This window comes from Oryzias latipes, chromosome 20, assembly GCF_002234675.1.
Source record: "Oryzias latipes chromosome 20, ASM223467v1".
Taxonomy (NCBI): domain Eukaryota; kingdom Metazoa; phylum Chordata; class Actinopteri; order Beloniformes; family Adrianichthyidae; genus Oryzias; species Oryzias latipes.
The window spans coordinates 214,460-236,921 of record NC_019878.2 but is presented as its reverse complement, the minus strand read 5'-3'; the positions used below and the strand labels follow the sequence as shown (position 1 = coordinate 236,921).

The 22,462-nt window shown below is 44.3% G+C and overlaps 1 protein-coding gene across 4 annotated transcripts in view; it reads right to left on the bottom strand.

Moving 5' to 3' along the window:
- Positions 1 to 17,160: 17,160 nt before the first annotated feature.
- ptbp2 (polypyrimidine tract binding protein 2) overlaps positions 17,161 to 22,462 on the bottom strand; it is a 35,270-nt gene continuing 29,968 nt past the window's right edge. For all 4 annotated transcript variants that reach the window (XM_020702072.1, XM_011473568.3, XM_020702067.2 and 1 more), the window contains one exon: positions 17,161 to 18,233. In XM_020702072.1, the coding sequence (XP_020557731.1) occupies positions 18,104 to 18,233 (130 nt within the window). In that variant the 3' untranslated portion in view covers positions 17,161 to 18,103. The remainder of the gene's footprint in view (positions 18,234 to 22,462) is intronic.

Sequence of the window (22,462 nt, the reverse complement as noted above, 5' to 3'; positions counted from 1 at the left end):
ATCTCCTTGCAGGAAATAGCAGGGGAATGAAAACAAGTTTAATTTCCTGTGTCTTACAGCCAGGATATATACCTGCAGCAGAGGTGTTATGGAGGCCAGCAGGATGGAAGACAGAAGCTGCTGTTGATATTATCATATTTTAATATCCAACTGCCCCAAACAGAGATGCTTTTCTAATTGTACAATAGATACTGAGGACACATTGTCAGAATAAGGTGGTGATGGATAAATGTTGGGCAGAGCTGATTTCCTTTACTTTCCAGGTTAAACTGATACAAAAAAATACAGATGAATTACCCTAAACAACCAACAAAGAAGGAACAGAAGAAGCAGAAGCTAAGTCAGACAAAGACAGTCACCTGCTGCTTCACTGTCAGACAGCAGAAAGGGCTGAAGAGGATTTTCTTTTCTAAATGCTACTAAAGCTTCTTTTTTGTTTTACGGCTTTCTTTTCATACAGGCAGGTGTGTGTTTTTCTGATGAAGATGTGGATCTGTATGAAGAGGTGAAGATCCTGCTGGGTCAATCCCTCTTTAAGTCTGAGACAAAGGAAGTTCTACTGTACCGCTCAGCTTCACATCAGCTCTATTATAAACAGTTCTGTGTCCTTCACAGGAGGACCGGGTCAGAGGCAGGATGGGTGGAATTGAAAAAAACTGAGTGAAGCCAAAAGAAGCTGCAATTAATGATCTGTGCAAAAATCCTGAATCTTTTCTGTTAGCATGCATCCACTTCCAGACCTCCCTTGGCTGCCTGAGCCAATCCAGCTTTGGGCATAGGCCGACCTATGAAGCATGTTGAACTGTGGGAGGAAGCCAGAGTTCCTGCAGAAAACCCACACATGCATGGGGAGAGCGTGCCAACTCCACCCAGCTGGGATTTAAACCCCTGCTAACCACTGCACCACTGCACAGATGCTCAATGCTACTAACAAACAACGTTTCTTTTCCTTCCTATTCTAGTACATCTTAATGTTAAGACTAGAAGCTTTTGATCAACAGTTCTCCCTTTGTTGTTACAAGTCATGGAGTGGAACCACCAGTTCTTCATCCAATCATCAGTCAAAGCCCAGAGGAACCAGCCCAAACCAAGGTTCTGGTGTTTAGGGCGCCACATCCCATTGCTGTCAGAATATCCACCATTTAATGACAGAAAAAACGTAGTCACCTTTGTACAAAGAACAGTAGAACTCTTTCCTTCTCCTCTGTCTCTGTAAAGAAGAATACTGTCCACACAAGATGGATTCATTCAACTCTTTCCCTGTTTTATAATAACTCTGTCAATAACAGAGGACTTCAACAATTGAATCGGTTAGTTCAAAAGGGGCCCAAGTCCACAGTTTTTCAAATAGAGATATTATATGTTCTATGGTCTTCAAGGGAAAAGCTATCTGATTATGTGCTAAAAAGTCCCAGGTCTGTTGTAATGTATTGACTATGCTTAACATTTAAAATGCATTAAGTGCTAAATTCCTGGACTCGGGCCTCTCTTGCATGGGTTTTGCTTTATCACATAGATGGCAGCACTAGTTATCCAATATGGCAGCGCCTCTGTCATGGTGCAGGGTGGCTCGAGAGCCGGTTGGACCCAGACGCAGAGGTGGAGGCATGAGGATCAGAGTCTAGAGGGTTTAATGAACAAACAAAAGGCGCTGCAGAGCAGGATGACAAAACTAAACAAAACTCACTGTGGCGTGGAACAAGAACCGAGGAACATGGCACGACAAGGACAACCAGGACAGGAATAACTAATGGACCAACACTGGAGGAAGGCAGAGACCAGACTTATATACAGACAGGGCAGACAATACACAGGTGGACACGATCAGGGCTGATGGGGACCAAAGGAAGTAAAACTCAAGAAAACAGACAAGACAGGAGACTTTCAAAATAAAACAGGAAACAGAAACAAGACAGAACAAGGACCAAAACAAGACAACAGTTTCAAATCATGACAGTACCCCCCCCTCAAGGAACCGCTCCGAGGTTCCAAAAGTCACATGAGGGGGGGGCCCCGGAGGAAAAACCTCGACGGGCACAAGAGTCCAGAGGACGGCCGGGGTCCGCGCCGTCCGGCGAGGCAGGTCCGGAGGACGGCCGGGGGGCCGAGCGGTCCGGCGAGGCAGGTCCGGAGGACGGCCGGGGGGCCGAGCGGTCCGGCGAGGCAGGTCCGGAGGACGGCCGGGGGGCCGAGCGGTCCGGCGAGGCAGGTCCGGAGGACGGCCGGGGGGCCGAGCGGTCCGGCGAGGCAGGTCCGGAGGACGGCCGGGGGGCCGAGCGGTCCGGCGAGGCAGGTCTGGCATGAGATGCGTGGAGGCGGCGTCAGGCGTGGAGGCGGCGTCAGGCGTGGAGGCGGCGTCAGGCGTGGAGGCGGCGTCAGGCGTGGAGGCGGCGTCAGGCGTGGAGTCAGGCATGGAGTCAGGCATGGAGTCAGGCATGGAGTCAGGCATGGAGTCAGGCATGGAGTCAGGCATGGAGTCAGGCATGGAGTCAGGCATGGAGTCAGGCATGGAGTCAGGCATGGAGTCAGGCATGGAGTCAGGCATGGAGTCAGGCATGGAGTCAGGCATGGAGTCAGGCATGGAGTCAGGCATGTCGGGCCAGCAGTCAGGCATGGAGTCAGGCATGTCGGGCCAGCAGTCAGGCATGGAGTCTGGCTGGTCGGGCCAGCAGTCAGGCATGGAGTCTGGCTGGTCGGGCCAGCAGTCAGGCATGGAGTCTGGCGGGTCGGGCCAGCAGTCAGGCATGGAGTCTGGCGGGTCGGGCCAGCAGTCAGGCATGGAGTCTGGCGGGTCGGGCCAGCAGTCAGGCTCTGGCGGGTCGGGCCAGCAGTCAGGCTCTGGCGGGTCGGGCCAGCAGTCAGGCTCTGGCGGGTCGGGCCAGCAGTCAGGCTCTGGCGGGTCGGGCCAGCAGTCAGGCTCTGGCGGGTCGGGCCAGCAGTCAGGCTCTGGCGGGTCGGGCCAGCAGTCAGGCTCTGGCGGGTCGGGCCAGCAGTCAGGCTCTGGCGGGTCGGGCCAGCAGTCAGGCTCTGGCGGGTCAGGCGTGGAGCCGAGCTCAGGCGGGTCAGGCGTGGCAGTGGAACCGGGGACCCGTCGGGGCGCAGGCGGCACCCCCCTGGGAGCCGGGACGGGTCGGGGCGCAGGCGGCACCCCCCTGGGAGCAGGAACGGGTCGGGGCGCAGGCGGCACCCCCCTGGGAGCAGGAACGGGTCGGGGCGCAGGCGGCACCCCCATGGGAGCAGGAACGGGTCGGGGTGCGTCCGGGACCACCACTGAACGTGGTTGTGGTGCATCCGGGACCACCACCGGAACATGACGGGGATGGGGTGCATCTGGCACCACCACTGGAAAGCGATGTGGTGCGTGCCGGACCACCTCTGGAACAGGAAGGGGACGGCGGGGACGACGGCGACGACCCCCCCTCAGGGCAAGACGGCTCCCTGTGAAGTCCAGGTGGCTCCCACTCCAGGCATACGAGGTAAACTGGGCCTGGTCAAAAACCCAGTAAGACCTCGTGCGCTCGGCTTCCTGGCAGTAAGCCTCTAGGAGCTGCATGTCCCGCTCTGCTGGGTCCAAAAAATATGGTTGGTCCATTCTGTCATGGTGCAGGGTGGCTCGAGAGCCGGTTGGACCCAGACGCAGAGGTGGAGGCATGAGGATAGAGGGTTTAATGAACAAACAAAAGGCGCTGCAGAGCAGGATGACAAAACTAAACAAAACTCACTGTGGCGTGGAACAAGAACCGAGGAACATGGCATGACAAGGACAACCAGGACAGGAATAACTAATGGACCAACACTGGAGGAAGGCAGAGACCAGACTTATATACAGACAGGGCAGACAAGACACAGGTGGACACGATCAGGGCTGATGGGGACCAAAGGAAGTAAAACTCAAGAAAACAGACAAGACAGGAGACTTTCAAAATAAAACAGGAAACAGAAACAAGACAGAACAAGGACCAAAACAAGACAACAGTTTCAAATCATGACAGCCCCTGTTTAATTCAAGAAGGGCCCAAGTCCAGAGACTTCAGTTTGCTAGTCCTCTGAAATGACAAAAGTGAGGTGCTTCATATTCTAGCATTTGGAAGCTATGAACTGGAGCTAAATCTGGGTAAAGTATGACTCATTTGGTGTAGCCTCCCTTTAAGCTATGCTATTCAAATCATTTCCTGGAAAAACAAACCTCTTGGACTTGGGCCCCTTTTGAACTAACTGATTCAATGATCATGTTTGTACTTATGGCCTATTAAAATGTTGCCTTGCCTTCTTAAAGGCCATATCACACTAAATCAACTGTTTGAGTTTTTATGTATTAGAACTTTACTTTCTCATGAAAAACAACCCCAAAGTGGTATTCCTCTAAAAATCTGCTCTTTGGGCACCAGCCCCTTGTGACGAAGATAAGTGAGAACTGCCCCCTCCAGGGAGACCTCAGGCTAATACACACAGCCCCCTTTTCCGCTGAGCGAGTAGTCAGCTAAACGCTTTCCTTTTTATATGCACAATTTGCACATCCATCTTTGCAAAGGTTTGGATGTTGTTAGTTTTCCTGGGCGAGACGCAGACAGGTTGACGTCATGAAATGGGCGGCCCCCCACAAGAAGTGTAAGGCAGAGCCTAAGAGATCAAGTCGTCTTACTTCCAAGTTGGAAAAGAGCTGTGAAAATAAGTCGTCTTTCTTCTTCCTCTTTCGGCTTTTCCCATCAGGGATCGCCACTGCAAAACAACCTCTCTGCCGAGGATGAGTCGCATGGTTAACTTGGCAATGTTTTACGCTGGATGCCTTTCCTGATGCCACCCTCTCAAGTCATCCGGGACCGGCACAGAAGCAGAGAAGGGAATAGGGAGCAGCCCGGATTCGAACCCTGGTTTCACAGACGGAAGACGCCGCAAACCCGCATGAGCTAAACCGGCTCCTGAAAAGACGTTGTCTTTAATTTTAAAAATGGTTCATTAGTGTGGCAATGTCAGAAGTTAGAATTCTGTCTCCCCCTGTGGTCGCCGGCGGGAGTAGTCTCCAGAGTACTGAAAGCGCTTCATCTCCCAGCAACCCCAGCGTGCACTTCCTGGATGCTGCACACCTGACACCTGACTCATCACTCAATCTACCACAGCATACTTCAGCACTGCACTGAGCTGAGCTCAATGCGAAGAATTGATTGTGCCTCTCTGCCTTCATTACCGAGCGGTTTACCTGCCCCGACTCTCACCTGGATCCTGACCATCCCGTCTCTCCTGATGATCTCATGCCTGTTATTATGCCTGTCTGATGCTGATTTAGCTCTGTGGACTTTTAGCTCAGCTAATAAACCTGCATTTGGATCCAGCCGTCTGCCTGTTCTTGGGACAGTCAAAGGTAATTTATTATCATATATATATATGGATATAGTTCACTTTGAAGGGCTTTAGAAAAGCATGGACAGGCCCTTTAAATAAACTAAAGGCTGAATTTCTGCTAAATTGTTAAAAGTTTTGAAATATCTTTCTAGCTGTAGGTTCACAGACAAGAGAACGGTTTTATAGAAATAAATCTCAAAAACTTTCTGCCAAAATAAAATGCATGTGAATAGACTTTGCATTAACAAATCATTCAGAACTCACCAGAAACGTTCTGACTTGAGTCATGATTCATCTTCCCCACTGACTCGTTAAACGACTCGTTTCCTTCTACCACTAACTACCACCTGCACCTCAGTGTAACAGAACTCCTTTTTTCCTTTCTGCTAAGACAAATAAAAACCCTCAGAATACAGAGTACTTATTTAATTCATTCTTTACTTCAGTGGCCACTCAACTCCACCGCTTTTTATAAACATAAACTAACATTACTGTCCATCTTGCTAATTTTATTGCTGTGATAATGTAATAAAAGGACAAAATGCAAAAGAAACTCTGATGCTTTCGGAACCTTTATTCAGATTTTATGAAAATCTCAATTTTTCCTCACCAGCTGACTGGTTGACTGGTGGATTTAAAAAAATACCAACCCAATGATGTCATTATCTAACAAAGAAAAACTATAGGTATTATTTTTGATAAATGATATTACATTAATGCAAACAGAGGAAGTCCCAACATGAAGACATCAGATAAAAACAGCAGTTTTTTTTTCTAAGGAACTTCTGTATTGATTTCTAATCCATCTTTGCTCTCTGCTTTTGGCGTTTTCACACCGTCTATGAAATCTTTGATTTTCAATCACAAATGAGTCATTTGTGTTTTCCTGCTGGAAAACCCCCCATGCGAAGAGGGGTTTCAGTCAATCACCTGTAGTCTGAACCAGCTGGAAAGATTCAATGACAGATGTACTACTGGGAAGCAGATTGACAGAAAAAGCCCTTTGTTCCATCTCCAGACTCGGTCACGCCTGTCACATGTATTCAGGTTGACCCTGCTTTCATCTGTGAGGAGCACAGGGCACCAGTGGTGAATCGGCCAACCTTGGTGTTCTCTAGCAAATACCAAACGTCTTGAATGTTGGGCTGTTGATGTCGGGTCCTCATCCCACCCTCATGGAGTCTGCTTCTAACAGTTTGAGCAGACACATGCACATTTGTGGCATTGTTAGGTCCAACTTCATATCATATGGGAGCTTTAATGGAACCTGTTTTATGTATGTATGTATGTAGGAATCAGTGACGTGTGGTGAGGATCACGGCTGCTGAGCATGAACATGAACCCTACAGAGTAGCTAATTCACCATTTGATTGGCGATACTTACAGTGTGTTGTTAAAAAAATCATTTCAACATTTTTCTTCTGTTTATAAACTGTAGCATTGAAAAAAAAATCACCATAATTGTTCTTAGTGACTTACTTTTACTTCTATATGAAGTCCGTGTGCCGCTCCTTCTGAAGGAACACCTGGATGACCTGTTTGGAGAAGTCTTCCTTTACTTTCTTCAGTGTTAAAAGTCTCTCCGTCTCCATGGAGACCACTGCCAGAGACACGTCTCCACTATTTCCTGAGTTTAGACACAAAATCCTCCATGTAGAAAATGTTGCTACACAATAGTAAAGAAGAACTGGACGGCTGCACTTGACTAGCTACCACTGATTCTATGATTCTGTAGCCGCGGTGTCACATTCTCTGGGATCACTAGCACCTTCTGCCTTTAGGCAGGCGCACTGCATGCCTCACCTGTATTTCTAATGTGCATTCTTAGCAAATAAGAAGACTGAATGAGTCAAAAACTGACACCAATGTTGGCAAGAAATAAGCAAATGAAGTAATTAAAAATAATGAATCTTTTAGGACGACAGACCGAAACAGTAAAGGGCAACCAGCTATTCATATGATCAGCTTAAATCCACTGGATTCTGACGTGGTAGAAAGCTGCCTGGAGTAGGAGTGAGTACCTGGCATGGGGGGGTGGGGGGTCAAACACAGAAAGAAAAGTAAAGAGAAGGAGGAGGATGAGAAGTGAATAAGTTCCCTCTATAAATGATTAAAACAGGCTCACAGAGGGAAGACATTTGCATATAGATAAGAGCCAGTTTAATATTGTAAATTACCTTTTTATACAGCAATCCAGAAGATTTGTCTGTAATCTCTCCATAAACGTCTCGTGTTGTCTTTGCCTTTAGAGTGTGTGGGTGTGATGGGGGGCCGTCATGCCTTCATGCTTTAATTAACAGATTATGAACACGTGCACACTACTGTCGGTCTCCTCTACATCCCATCATAACCCTGACCTGTCTTTGCCCATAACCTTTAACACACACACATACACACACGAACACACACCGTGTTAAAACCAGACCATGTCTCCCCAGCTGGGTCTGTTGGCAGACGTCTGTGACCAATACTCTGTTTGTTTCTCTGACTTTTCAGCTTCACTTGTTGCTATTCATCTACAACTATTGTATTCAACCAATGAGAAGCAGCGAGAACCGCTCCAATGTATTCACACTTCTATGAACCTTCCAGATCCCTAGAAGGTTCATGGAAGCTGTGCTGTGTGCACAGAAGTGAGTAAGTAACCCCACCCACAGATACACTGGGAAGGGTCCTCTGTTCAGGTTCAGGGGGGAAACTGTCTCTGTGGTGTGACTGTCATCATGAGGAGGTGTGGTTGTGCAAGTAAGCAATAAAAAGCAACCACCATCAGCAATTACACAATCAAATGTTTGGAAGAAATGTAACTTTTCTAGTTTTGTTTACATTTTGTTCTAAAATTTTGTAATTTTCATTTTTACTCTAGTTTTTCTCACTATAATCTAAAAAAACTAGAATTAGATGAATAAAAACTCAAGAAATACAAACCACTGGCTTAGAACTAGCAACATAAATACTTCCATAAAACATTTAGAATTTTTAGCTTATCTTTCACATTTTGGATGCTTTTGTGGGACTCTTTGTTTCTAGATTTTTATATCTTACTATATTTCTTGACCCACTCCAATAAAAAGGATGTTTGTTGTTTTTTAACATGTTCTTGCTGCATTTTTACCATGATGGAGGACACGTAGAAAAGAACTTAGCATTAAAACTCCATTTCTGAGTGTGTCATTAACCCTTGTGCTATCTTAGATGACCCCTCCGCTTCCATTGACGTGTTCTCCCTACCATGACAAAGGTGGATAAAGGTGGAAAGATTTCATATAATCCATGGACACCAGTGAAGATCACAAATCATTGAAGAAAAAAGGTTCAGAGCACTGTCTAGTGGGTCTAGATGACCCAACTCCCAATGGTAAAGTGCCTAGGATAGAACAAGGGTTAATCAAATTGTGGTGAATCAATAGCAGATGACCAAAATGCTCTCTGTTGTGATGCAGCAAGTGAAATTACTAATTACTAATAGGAGACATGTGAAGCAATAGAGACACAGAAAGCAAAACAAAAAGGTTTTCATAAACACAGAAAAAGTCAGAGGTCAGTGATAGTTTGAGGTGAAGTAAAGAGAAAAATAAATAGCAGTCCAATAATGCATTAGGAAGTCCAAATAATGACTGAAAACAAAAGAATTGCAAAAATGAAAGCCAGCTAAGTTGGTATGTTGCAGGACTGTAAAGTCTCAACATGTCCAAGAAAAGGATTGCCAAATTTCAGAAAAAAATTGCGCTTGGCGCCACGTAGAGTAAACTAAATCTTCTCAAGTTTGCTATAATGCAAAACCCTTGATCCAGATTCCCTTGTAAGAGGAGAGGGAAACATCCAACAACAAAGTCCTACGTCTTGCTAGAAAAGTAAGAAATGCCACAAAATCCGATTGTATTGTTGGCAATGCTGTCCCATTGGGTAGAGCCCCAAACAAAGCTGTTATTGAAACCGGAGGATCTGGGATAAAAACCCAAAGACAGTAGTCCATTATTGTCTGTGTGATGGACATGACCAAAACATGTGAGTTAAAGAGGCAAGATCACATTCAGGATTAATATCTGGGCATATTGGAGAGAGTCCAATGTGTTGAGTGCAAAACCTTCCATTGAATGAATCCCTGTTTGGCGCACAACGAGGAACTCTGAACGCTTCACAACTTTTCCCAAAGTTCGTTCTGGATCACAAAACCTAAATCCTGCTCCTGTGCCATTTTAATAGCGATTAAAAGGGTTTGAACTGCGAACCGTGGGATTCAGACAGCCCTCTCTCAGATGTGCAGCTGTAGGTAAACAAGAACAACAGAAGAGCCTTTGGGGGCGTCCAGCATGGAGGTCCTGGGACTCAGAGACATGCTTCCTCAGCCTGCAGAACTGGTATCTCTGTCAGGAGGAGCGCATGGATGAATCCTGATCAGTGAGGCCCGGGCCAGGCTGACTAAACTCAAACAGTCAGATTCTTAGAGTGATCCGTGGAGCTGGAGGAACTGAACATGGGAAGGTCAGGTGGTTGAGCGGGTCGTCCAATGATCGAAGGGTTGGCGGTTCGATCCCCGCTCCCACCAAACATAAATGTCGTTGTGTCCTTGGGCAAGACACTTCACCCTCCTTGCCTCCAGTGTGGCTCCACTGGTGTGTGAATGTGCATGAATGATCCCGGTGATGGTCAGAGGGGCCGTAGGCGCGAAATGGCAGCCACGCCTCTATCAGTCTGCCCCAGTGCAGCTGTGGCTACAACCATAGCTACCATCACCAAGTATGAATGAGGAGAGAATGAATAATGGACACAATGTAAGCGCTTTGGGTGTCTTGAAAAGCGCAGATAAATCCAATCCATTATTATTATTATTATTATCTCCTTCATAAACCCCTCACAGTTTGCCCCGTTACTGAGGGATGAAAGGCGTGGCTGCAGGAAAACACACAATTTGTTTTAGCAAATACAATTCTTTGGCACATTTTAACACAGTGAGCTTCACCTCGTTCTGCAGGACGCAGCGCCTCTCATCATGACAAGGCGGTGCAGCAGATCACGCAGAAAATCATGAGGAAGTGACAGAGCGCTCCTCTAATGATGCCTTCAGCTGACGGCGAGGAGGAGAAATCTGGTTTCTCAGGTGTGTTTCATGGATCTAGGATGAGAACTGTCCTACAAAATCTACACACCACTTACCTCTCACTGCGATTAACTGACTGGAAATATTTTAAACGAGGTACATCCACTGTGCTCCATGCTCCATGCTTCATGCGTGTGTAAATGCATTTGAGCGCTCTCTGCTCACAGAAAGGGAGGTACAGTAACAGACAGAGCATGAAATCTGTTCAAATGAACACAGACACGCTGTGGTGTTAATTCCTTCATCTCTGCGTCCTGACAATAACGTACTAAGGGCGACAGCGGCTGAACACCTGGATGATCAATGTGAGTCATAAAGCAGAGTGAGAGAGGAGCGATTCCTCTGTCAGGTCCTCGCTGAGGCGGGACCCATAAAAGCCTCTGCTGCTTCTAGATCTCAGCTCCAGGGTGAAAAATGCAAATGAAATAAAGATTATAGAAAATCAAAATGTGCAGTAGATGAAGGATGAAACTGTCGATAGGATTTTTCCGCTTGAATGTCCAGAAGCGACAGTACAAATGAACAGAGCGTGTCTGAAACGACTGTCATAATATTCAGTAGGTGGGCCTCTGCCTCAAAATAAGAGTCAATAAATAAAATCCAAAACGAAGTAAACTAAAGAAAATCATCAGCAGGTTAACTTGGTGAAAACAATAGACAATCTCCTAATCTGTGAAAAACAAAGCGTGTAAAGATGGAAGAGTGCATTTTCTCATTGTCTTCCGTGGATCTGATGATTGACGGGAACATAAAACTATCCCCATCTTAGGAATGTGAAAAAAGATTCATTTGTGATACAGAAATGTGCATGAAATGGGTCCACAGTCTTTTGGCAGTTAGGCTCTGGGCCAAAGGCGTCTTGATGCTGCTGAGATAAGCGTGGAGCACAGATGAATAAACCCCAGAACCTAGACGCTGATGGTGGTGGAGGCCCGTCCATGACGGAGAAGGGGGCGGAGCAAAACCGTCCAGACTGTGGACAGAAATACCTCCATGAATTTAAAAGCAGGAACATGAATGTAATTGGTTTAGAAAAGAAGGCGGGTGCTTAGTTAGTGGTCTGAGCATGGGGAGTGAGGCTGGGGGGGTCTTTCCCTTCCCTTTTTTCCTAGGTGACAGCTTTGCTCTCCGGCCCGTTCTTGAATCGCCTGTTGGGTTTTCCAAGCTGTGGGTTCTACACCACCAGGTCCTGACAGGTTCAGGTGAAATCGGCCTTTCCAAACTCTTTTGTTGGGTTTGCTGCTTCTAACCTCAGATGCTGAAATGATGACTGACACCTATAATGTTCCTCCGTCCTGGAGTGTCTCCAGATGGCCAAAACTATTTATTCGGTCTGTACATTTACATCACAGACCAGAAGAAATACATAATGTTGTTAGTGTTGACGGTCAGTCAGCTGGTTCTGCTGGACAGAAAGGCCCAAAGAGATGGAGGGCAGGTCAGAAGTACCATCAACACATATGTGTCAGACAGAATAAGATGTCATGCCGCTGTGTTGGCTCGCTGTGATGGACGCACGCTGTGCTTGACTGTGTATTGTGTTGGTGCAGCAGCAGAGGTGCAGTCTTCAGGCTCTGCTATGTGGGAATATGCAGGAGACTTGTCCAAAACTGCTCATAGTCAGCGGCATCATCAGCTCCACAATGTTCCTTGAGCTGAATTCCACACTCTCAGAAGGATCACCCTCACAGGAGTGCGTGGCGGGAAAATGTCCACATTCAGGATCTTTGACCGCTGTAGATTGCTCCGGTTCTGTTATGTTCTGCATAGAAAAGACTCTGCTGTAGGTGCAACACTCATCCTGGTAGCTGCTGCAAACCAACAGAGCTGCGTCATTTCATAACTGCAGTTTTACTGAGATTTTGTCCCAAAATGTGAGGTCTTGTGTTTTGTTTCACATGCACTCCATATTTATTGCAGTCATGCCCTCAGTCAGCTCCAAATGCAAACTGAAGGGTTTAGCAAAGTCATTTAAAGAGTGAGGAGGTGAGGCCATGAGGGAGTTAAGTCCTAGTGGGCCTGTTCCCTTCATCTGTGAGCGGAGTGATGGAGAGTGGGATCTAAGTGTCCTATCACTGTGATGCATTGTCCAGACCAGGTATTGATTGGCCCTGTGTGTTTGCTCGGATACATCATGTCATCTTTGTTTAGAGCCAGCATCTCAGACTGACGCTCCTACGGAAAAGTCCAGGAATGAAAGCGATGTGCCCGGGCTCCCTAAGAGTCTGGGTAATGATGGATCAGATTGTCTGCCTGGTCTCCAGGCCTGACTGTGGAGCGTCATCTTCATCAGACATGGTCTGACAGGGCGTCCATGATCACGAAGCCCCGCCGCCTGACACAGTCCCTGCTGGAGAACCCTGCTTACATCAACACACCCGCAGCAACTTTATCATATACAACCATTTGGAGCTTAGCTGTGGGCACAAACAGGTCACGCTGGGTTCAAACCCCCGGAGTCGCACTGTCCTTCACTCAGGAGTCTACAGATTAGAATTGTGCACTCAAGATATCACATATATTAGTTTAGGTTGATCTTACATTGACCTTTTTTACCTTTGATCAGTGACACAACCTCTCTTTTGTCTCTTCACTGCACTGTCTTGCTAACACACAACCTCTCTTTTGTTGCTTGTCCTGGGCCAACGAGAACTACAAGTGGGTTTTTGTAGTTTTTGGATTGACTAGGAGTATGTTTGTATAAACCCCTTTAGGATTTGATTTCATTTAATCATTTGATTTAATTGTATTTTACTTTTAACATTTAGAAGGAGAAGGAATAGCGGGGGGGAGGCATGATAAAACAAAAACAGAATTGGGGATTAAAAAAACAACTATATTGTAACATAATAGAAAAGAAGTGGCTTCAGGTTTGAATTCTGACTAACATTTGTGTATTTTAACCCAAGGGCTGTTCTGTGCACAAACACACTTATGTGTAGGAACACAATGGACTCTTGAGTGAGGTCTGACGTGTTGACTGTGTTTTATATGATGCTGAGGAATGACCCACAGTCATCCATCCCTATGCATGGAAACACAGAAAGGATTTGTCTACATGTGTCTGCAGTTTGACAGTGAAACTATTCTAGCTTTGTGAACCCTGCAAGACATTACATCTGACAAGGATCAGAACATTAACCTTCTTAAAATGATTAAAAGCAGCTTCTGCTTTTAATCATTTTCTGTCCCATAGTTTACATTCAGTAGGAGTTTGCGTGTGTAAATTATTTTGTAGTTTTGTGTGTAAATTAGTCATTCCAAAGAAAAATAAATACATCCACCAGTATTTGTCAAATTGTGGATGAAAGGGTGAGAAGGAATATACGATTAAAATAAAAGATAACTGAAGGTAAAACCCAACAGTTAACCTGCTAACAGTTAACCAGAAAACTGGCCTCTCAATAAAGAAATGAACAGTGTTTCCCATTGCTGTGTTTTTTCCAGTCAAACATCAAAGATAATAAAGCAAATTGCAGTAGAACCTGGACGGTTACAAGACTCTCCTATGAAGGAACTTTGTGGCCCAAATCAGTTTGATAGTGAGGTTTGATCAAATGTTCTCTACGACAGTGGTTTCCCTCCTATTTGTCTTGTGGTGTTCGTCACAGGAGTAACTTCACTCTTACAGAAAAGGTTATACAAAAGAAAGTGTGCTGAGAAAAAAAATGAAATGAGTCCCTTCTGTTCATCCTAAACAAATATTGGATAGCTGCTGTTCTACGTTTTACCAATTGAAGTGATTCTTTTAGCCCTTGTGCTATCTTAGATGACCCCCCCCCCCTTCCATTGAGGTGTTCTCCCTACCATGACAAAGGTGGATAAAGGTGGAAAGATTTCATGTAATCCATGGACACCAGTGAAGATCACAAATCATTGAAGAAAAAAGGTTCAGAGCACTGTCTAGTGGGTCTAGATGACCCAACTCCCAACGTTAACGTGCCTAGGATAGAACAAGGGTTACGTTGATTGTTATGATTTTCATCTCCTGTTGTAAAAATCAAAAGCTTTTGTAAGTCTTCAGGTAACTCTGTTTCTGGCTCTAAACATAACTAATAAGGTCTGCAATCAATGACATTTTTCAGTTTTAATAAACCTGACTTAATGGGAAGTTCATTTGTATTATCTCGAAATTTAGCTTTGTGAATAATTCTAATAGCTCTCTTTTGTAATAGAATTAAGGGCATTATATTAGTTTCATATGTAGTTCCACACACTTCAATAGAATACGTAAAATAAGGTAAAACCAAAGAGCAATATGCATATTATGACATGGTAAAATATATTTAGATTTGTTCAAAACAAAAAGGCTCTTGGCTACTCAGTCAATTTTCTACCCATTTTTTTTTATCTTTGTTGTTTTGCTTTATTGTAGACTGTGTCTAAATAAAGTTGTGTTAGCATCTTTGAAGGGCCCTGTCTTCTACATCATTTGTTGGATTTATTTCACAAATTTCGAAACAGTAAAATGTTCTTTTTATTAGCAACTCATGCTGGTGAGTACTTAACTGCTCATAAAGCGGTTAGTCAAGGGACAGTAGCTACCCAGGACCAGTTCTCCTACGCCTGTAAAGATAATCACCTGCTACCTCTCAATATCCATTTTGTCACAGGACTTAAGACCAAATCTCTTCCAATAGTCGGGACACCCTTAGTGACAGTACAGCCGTCACAGGATGTGAGGAGCGGATCTGTTGTCTCTTGTTCTGCATCTCTGTGAACCAGCACTTTTGTTTCTGCACCACAACACTCTGAAAATGTTCATTCATCTGGTAAATACAGTCTTTCTGCACTGCAGCACACCTGGAAATTTCAAAAACCAAAGTCAAACAAAACTGAAACTTTGTATCTACTTAGAATGAAGAAAATAGAGAGCTCTTCACATGAGAAAACATCCTGAGCTATGAAAACCCCTCTGATCCTGTACACAGAAAAGCTACTGTTGCGTACAGAATCTCTTAGGGGACGCACTAACTACTACTCTGGCTAAACACCATCAGATCTGAAGACGGAACGTGCATAATTCAGTGCACAGAGGAAAGTGAGAAGGAACTGCTAACATGCAGTGAAGATGAAGATGAAGATGAAGCGCAGCCTGGATAGCTTTTGTGAATGTGTGAATGCATCACTGCCCAGACCTCAGACAAGTGTCAGGCTGATGTCATCCAGATACCGTATGTATCCCAACTTAGTTAGTAACCCATGAAAAAACCACAGTTCAACACCACTACACGTTAGCTCTGTTAGTGTATTTACAGTAACACCCAATCTTTGCAACACGTAAAGAAAACAGGCTGACACTGACAGAGAATAAAATAAAAAAAATAATTGATACTTTATTGATCCCACAATGGGGAAATTCTTCTCCGCATTTTGACCCATCCCCTGGGGGGGAGCGGTGAGCTGCAGTAGCGTTAAGGAGGCAGTAGCGTTAAGGGCCTTGCCTAAGGACCCTCACTGGGTAATGTTCATTGCTTGCCATTGATATGGTAATTGACCCAGTACCATTGTTTATCCCCCTCCGGGAATTGAAACCTGGATTCCTGCATTGTAGCCTCTCACTTACCAACTGAGCTACCCAGCTGTATTGAAACTACCTAGCCGTATAGAAACGCGTACCTCTCAAATCGCTTTACTATCACTTAGCACAACCCGAATGAATTCCTTAATTAAGGCTCTCCAAATTATAAGGCGCATTGTTGTTTTTTGAAAAAAAAGGAAATATATAAAAAGAAGGCTTTAAAGTGTGCCTTACAATGTGGAAAATGCAGTTACTACTGTGAGACACAAACCACTGAAACGGAAACACCAACCTTTTCCCGCCTAAGCTCTCTCTTTTCTTAGCATTGCTGTCTAAATGTCCTTACTACTCTTTGCAGTTAGTGCACTATATAGACCATTTGCTGGTCCAGTATCCTGGATATTTCCCAGAAGTCTCTGCAAAAACCTATGTGCCTTGATGCTAACTAGACTGGCGAATGTAGACTTCAATATACTGTACTTTTACTTCGACAAATGGGTGACATCATATTTGGAGTTTAAAAAACATGAAAAAAGTAGTGAGTTTGTGTCCAAACTGCATCCAAGGCACTGGCTATTGGCTTATAGGGGTTGGGGAGAAGTGAAGGGATTTGGAAACAGCCCACGTTTGTTTTGACAATGGTCAACATGCAGCCCATCAAAACTTCTGTGGTCTTCTCAGACCCTCTGGGGAAGTCCAGAGGACTGGAGCTTTGAGAACAAGCATATCATCAGCAGCTGAGACGTGCATCTCAAGTTCCCAGTCAGGGTTTCCGTAAATTTAAGCTGATGGACAGTAGGAGATGTTCAAATGCAGCCATAAGAGTTTACTCTGTGTTCTCCATCAGTACTCATGAACCAACTGCTGCCTGTGACTGATTCTGATCTCAGAAGCTCAGCAAGGAGACCTGGATGCTGCGTGGATGGGAGATCAATTAGGAATACTGCAATGTCTTGAGGTTTTCCTCATTCAGTAGTTGTTCTTTTTACGATTGGCTAGTTGTTGTTTTGGATCTCAGGCCAACACCTGAGGAAAGTAAAAATCATACAACTGAACTGTGACGGTTGTTCTGTGAATTATCATCAGAGGTGACTCTGACTACAACTTGTTTCTGAGACTTGAGAACTAGAGTTCTTTTAACCACAGGACAAAAAAGGCCTTCAGAGGGGGGCAAGAAGTGCAGACAGAGGAGATGAACGCAGAGCTACAGAAGAGCTTTATTAAACATGCTACAGAAGTGATGCTGGAAAGAAGAGACACCCGAAAACCAGCCAGCCAAAGGTCTCTGTCCTCCTGTTGAAGAGTAACAATGCTTTAATTGTTCCTCAGTACTAATACAAATCAGGACTAATACCAAATTCCTCCACTACAAAAGTTGGAAAAGGGAAAGATTGTACAGAAATGTTGTTTTTGACAAAATGGCTCCAGTCTGGAGCTCATGTATGTTTGTTTCTCATAACTGATCAACAACCTTTAGTTTTCTGGTAAGTGAAGAAGCACAGAAGGCACAGCAGCTTTGGTCCGATCGAATAACGCCTCTCAACAAAAGTCACATGACAACGAAACCACAGTGGCTTTTCTGTAGCAGCATGTTCTGCTTCCTGGAGAAACGTCAACCTCATCATCAGGACTGAGCGAACCGGTCCATTGGGTCCACCAAGCTGCTTGTCAGGTCATCTGTTCAACAATCAGGGTGGGGCGGAGCTGCCTCGGACACTCATGATTGCACTTCACTGGATTAAGTTTGGATCGATAAAAAACAGAGTTTATGTTGGCTGACTGTGAGGTCAGACTTTTATTAGAGAATTCTGCTCTCAGGCTACTAAACACTTGAAACAATTCAGGTCTGCAATGAAACACTTCAAAATGGTTGTGAGCTCATCTTCACACCTAACCCCACTACTACAAACGTCAGTGCCTCCTGAGCAGGAAAAAACACATGGGCCTGCTGGAACAGTCAGTACTGTCAAGTAAGGCACAAAAGTACTATACAGAATCAAAAATACTCATGAAAAAGGAATGACTGGAACAACAAACCCCCCCGAACAGAGAAAATGTACGTGGTCCCCCTGCAGTCCAGACAGCATGCTGCCCGTCTGAGCTGTAGACCACAGCAGCTAAGAGTCTGAACGCCTCACTCCTCAAATGGTCGACTTGGAGAAGGACACTCTGAGGTGCTGGTTGGCTCCCATGTTGTAGTTATGAAGGTCAATCAAGGCCTGGATGGCCTCCTCCACCGTAGACATCTGTATCAGAGCCATCTTCCGGTCCCTGAAAGACATTTTGACAGAGTTAGATGCTTCACATGACCCAGACCAATCACTTCTTACTGACGATTTCTGGTCCCAACATGGTGGGGAAAATGATGATCTCTAAAAATATTATCTGTAAAATAAACATTTATCATGTTGCAATGATTTCTGGTTCTTCAGCTTCATGCTTTGTGTCCCTCTCAGAGGGTCTTTTATGTACTCCCAGAAGGTCAAAATACAAACCAAGTGAGGAAAAGATGGCCGCCTTGATGGACTAACCGATGCGTTTGGGCTCCTGCCTTAACCCTCCTGTTATGTTCGTTTGTGAGGAACAGAGATGATGTTCCTGGGTCAATTTGACCCGGTGAAGGTTTTATTAATTAAAAGATGTCTGAAACCCAAAAAATCCTAACAAGCAGTGTGAATATTTCATTACTAACACCTTTACTAATTATTCCATCAAAACTTAGTGAAATGGTGTTCCTTACCTCTAACAGGAAGTGGTTCAATTATTAGATAATTCACTCGTTTTTCTTAAAAATATACATGTTCAAACTGTTTTCAAATTTTTCACTACTGTATTACTTTTGAATGACTACCATATAAAATACAATAGTTTTATATAACATTGAAAAATGATCTTGAAATTTTGTTTTACATAAATTCACTGTGAACCAGAAAAAACAAAATCACAATACAACAGACAAGCAATTGCAATATGAAGTTGTGTGTGTGTCTGTACATATACACAGCACAAGAGTGACCAGTCTCCACATTTGTGCAAATTAATTTTGCACGTTTCACACAGGTCATGCTTGTCTAGACCTGGATCCTGTCTCCGGGTCGACTCGCACCCCCGACTGTCCCCCCAACTCCATCTGGATGAAGCTCGCCTGCTGGACTTTAAATATGAAGTTGTAGATTTAGATAAGCTAATTCTTCTCTTTGAGTTCTGATAAATCGCCTGTCCGTCCTGGGGGAGGATCCCTCCTCCATGTGGACACCCCTGAGGTTTCTTCGTTTTTTCCGGAATCCGTTTTCTTTAGGAGTTTTTCCTTACCGCGAAGGGGGGTCTAGGGGCAGGGATGACCATTTAGTTTAGTCAGTTTAGTATTTTCCTATTGAATTCTATGTATTCATGATCCCTCGTAATTTATGTTTTACTTTTTCAATTACCTATACGAAGCCCATCGAGACGACTGTTGTTGTGAATTTGGGCTATACAAATAAAATTGAATAAAATTGAATTGAATTGAATTGAATTAGATTGATTGAATTGACGTGGTCACATGAGTCACTGCCATCCTAGTGGGCCCTGGAACTGTCTTTATTATTTTTTCTGCAGACAGGTTTGTCTGACGCATATTTGGGGATGAAGACCAATGTACTTCACCATTCTTTGATATGAATTTCTTGCTTGGATGAACAGGAATAATAATTCCCTCATCTGGTTCAAAATCAGAATCATTAGAATCAGAATTTAGCTCAAGATAGTCTTCTTATGATCATGATCAGTGATGACTTCCAGAGCCTCCTGGACTGTCATCTTTCTGCTTTGGTTGTTCATTTTCTAAAGGTCTGCCTGTGTAATGTTGGAAGGACTCCCATGCAGAGAATCTTTTAAATGTTGAGTGTCCACTCAATGTGGGTTGAGTTTTCCCGCGAGAACATAAATGTTTCCTATCAAAAGTCATAACACCTGGGCACCTGTGTGCGTGTGTGTGTGTGCGTGTCTGTCTATGTGTGTGATTGTGGTGAAATATGTCTCATAGCTGCTGAGAAAGCAATACTACTTATAATAAGACATCCTTGTACCTCCCGTTTGACTGCCGGGTCAAATTGACCCAAACAGTATCTATGTGATATAAATATGCAGAGGGGGGTGCAAATATGTGAGATGAACCAAATTCATAACTTATGTTGATTATAGTAATTAAGGCAAACAGAAGAAATTTCATGCTGAAAAAATAATTTTAACTATTTTTCCTAGATGTTCAATTGTTAATTTTGACCCGCAACATAACAGGAGGGTTAATCACTTTTACTTTTAAAATTCTCACTCTCCATAATAACATAAGTGCAGGGAACTGTGTCTCAATATTTTTTAATAACCTCCGACTACGAAAATGACGACAAGATTGCGAACAGAACAACAAAAAAGGATGATACCATCAACGATCCTGTCGTGGCTATGCTAAAAGCTATGCTAGTAGATCACGGAGCGTCCCTTTCAGCGGAGTTCAATGCCTCTATCGCACAGCTGGAGTCAAAGTTTGATTACATCCAGTCTGCTGTTGAAGACCACCATCAAAGACTCTCCTCGCTGGAAGACGCGGCCACCGATTCACGTAAAGCTAGCGTTGGTGATGGAGGATAATGCTAAGCTAAAGGCGCAGCTTGTTGACTTTGAGAGCAGGAGCCGCCGCAACAACGTTCAAATAATGGGGATCCCTAAAAACGCAAAAGGACCTCGCCCCACTACATTCTTCTCAGAAGTGTTGCTGGAGGTGTTTGGGAAAGAAGTCCTGAAAACTGCTCCGGAGTTGGACAGAGCTCACTGTGTGCTGCTGCCCAAGCCGGGGCCTGCTGCTAGGCCCCGGCTTGGGCAGCATGCTTACATCATTTCTAGACCCGCAAGCTCGTGGTGCACAAGGCTCGAGAGCTGAGGGGGAAGCTCCGGTACAAGGACTCGCCTCTTCACATTGTGGAAGACTACTGCCCAGAGGTCCTTGAGCAACGTTCTGCCTATCGTGGAGTAATGAAAAACCTGTACAACTGGGGCTTCAGGCCCAGTCTCTGCTACCCGACCAAGCTTTTCATTATGACCGAAGAGGGGGAGTGGAAGCGGCTAGCTTCACCCAAAGACCTCAAGACTGCACCAGCCGGCTAGCTAAGAAGCTCTGACTTTTTTTTCAGGTTATTTTTGGTCCCTACTTTACATATGGTGTATTCTCTCACAGGTCCAGCGTTTTGAAATTTGTTCTTTTAACAGTAAAGCTTCTTGCCTTGACATATATTCTTAATTTACATTCCGGAGGATGTTTATTTTTTATGTGTTTCTCTCTCTCTTCTCTTCTCTTTTTATTGGATTGCATCTGCATACAATAATATATCCCTTATCACTTTAGTGAGTCTTCATTGACAGGAAGCCTTTTTTTTTTCTAAGGGGATTCAGGTCCAGTGTCATTGTCAGTATGTGTGGGTTTGTGTGTGTATGTTGTGGTTTTTTTGTGTTTTTTTTTCTTTTTTATTTCTTCTCTCCTTCCCCTGCCTCGTTCCAGCAAATTAGATCTTTCATTTTCCAGTGCCTGAATATCACAGACTTGTTTACAGGCAAGTCAACACATCATAAGGTATGGCTAACACTTAAATGTATATCTTGGAATGTGAGAGGTGTCGGAACTTCAATTAAAGCCAAGGTCTTAACTCATTTACAAAAGCTGAAAGGTGACATTATTTTTCACCTGCGTATAAAAGAAGTAATGCCTTTGAAAAGAAACTGAATCAACCAAATATATCATTTAAAATTCAATGCTAAGGCCAGAGGATCTGCTATACTTATCCGTAGTAACGTTTTATTTGAAAAACACAAAATCAATCAGATACAGACGGCCGCTTTGTTATTGTATCAGGGAATTTACAGGGCTCTATGGTGGGGCTGGCAAATGTTTATGGACCAAACTTTCAATACAGAAATTCTTCTCTGTAATATCAGGATTTGAAAATTACCACCTTATTATTGGGGGGAGATTTTAACTTAGTCCAAGATGTTATACTGGATAGGTCCTCTCCTAAGGCCGCTCCACCAACCAGATCCTCATGTGCTCTCGATGTCTTTAAAACAGAACTAGGGCTGATAGACCCGTGGAAATGCAAGAATCCCACTACAAGAACATTCTTCTTTTTCTTCCATACCCACCAAACTTACACACGCATAGATTTTTTTCTCATTGATCTTAGACTGCTTTCTGGAATTCAAACCTGTAATTACATTACAATAGCCACATCAGATCACGCATCGGTTCTATTAGAGCTGGCACTCGGTCCGCAACCTCAACCTCCTAAACAATGGAGATTCAATTCTAACTTATTGATAAGAAACGACTATAAGCAATTTTTAAGAACTCATATTACACTTTCTTTGAATGAAATGACGCTGCTGAAATATCTAGAGGCATTCTCTGGGAGGCACACAAGGCCTACATGAGGGGTCAGCTTATAAGCTTTGTCTCCAAATGGAAAAAGAGG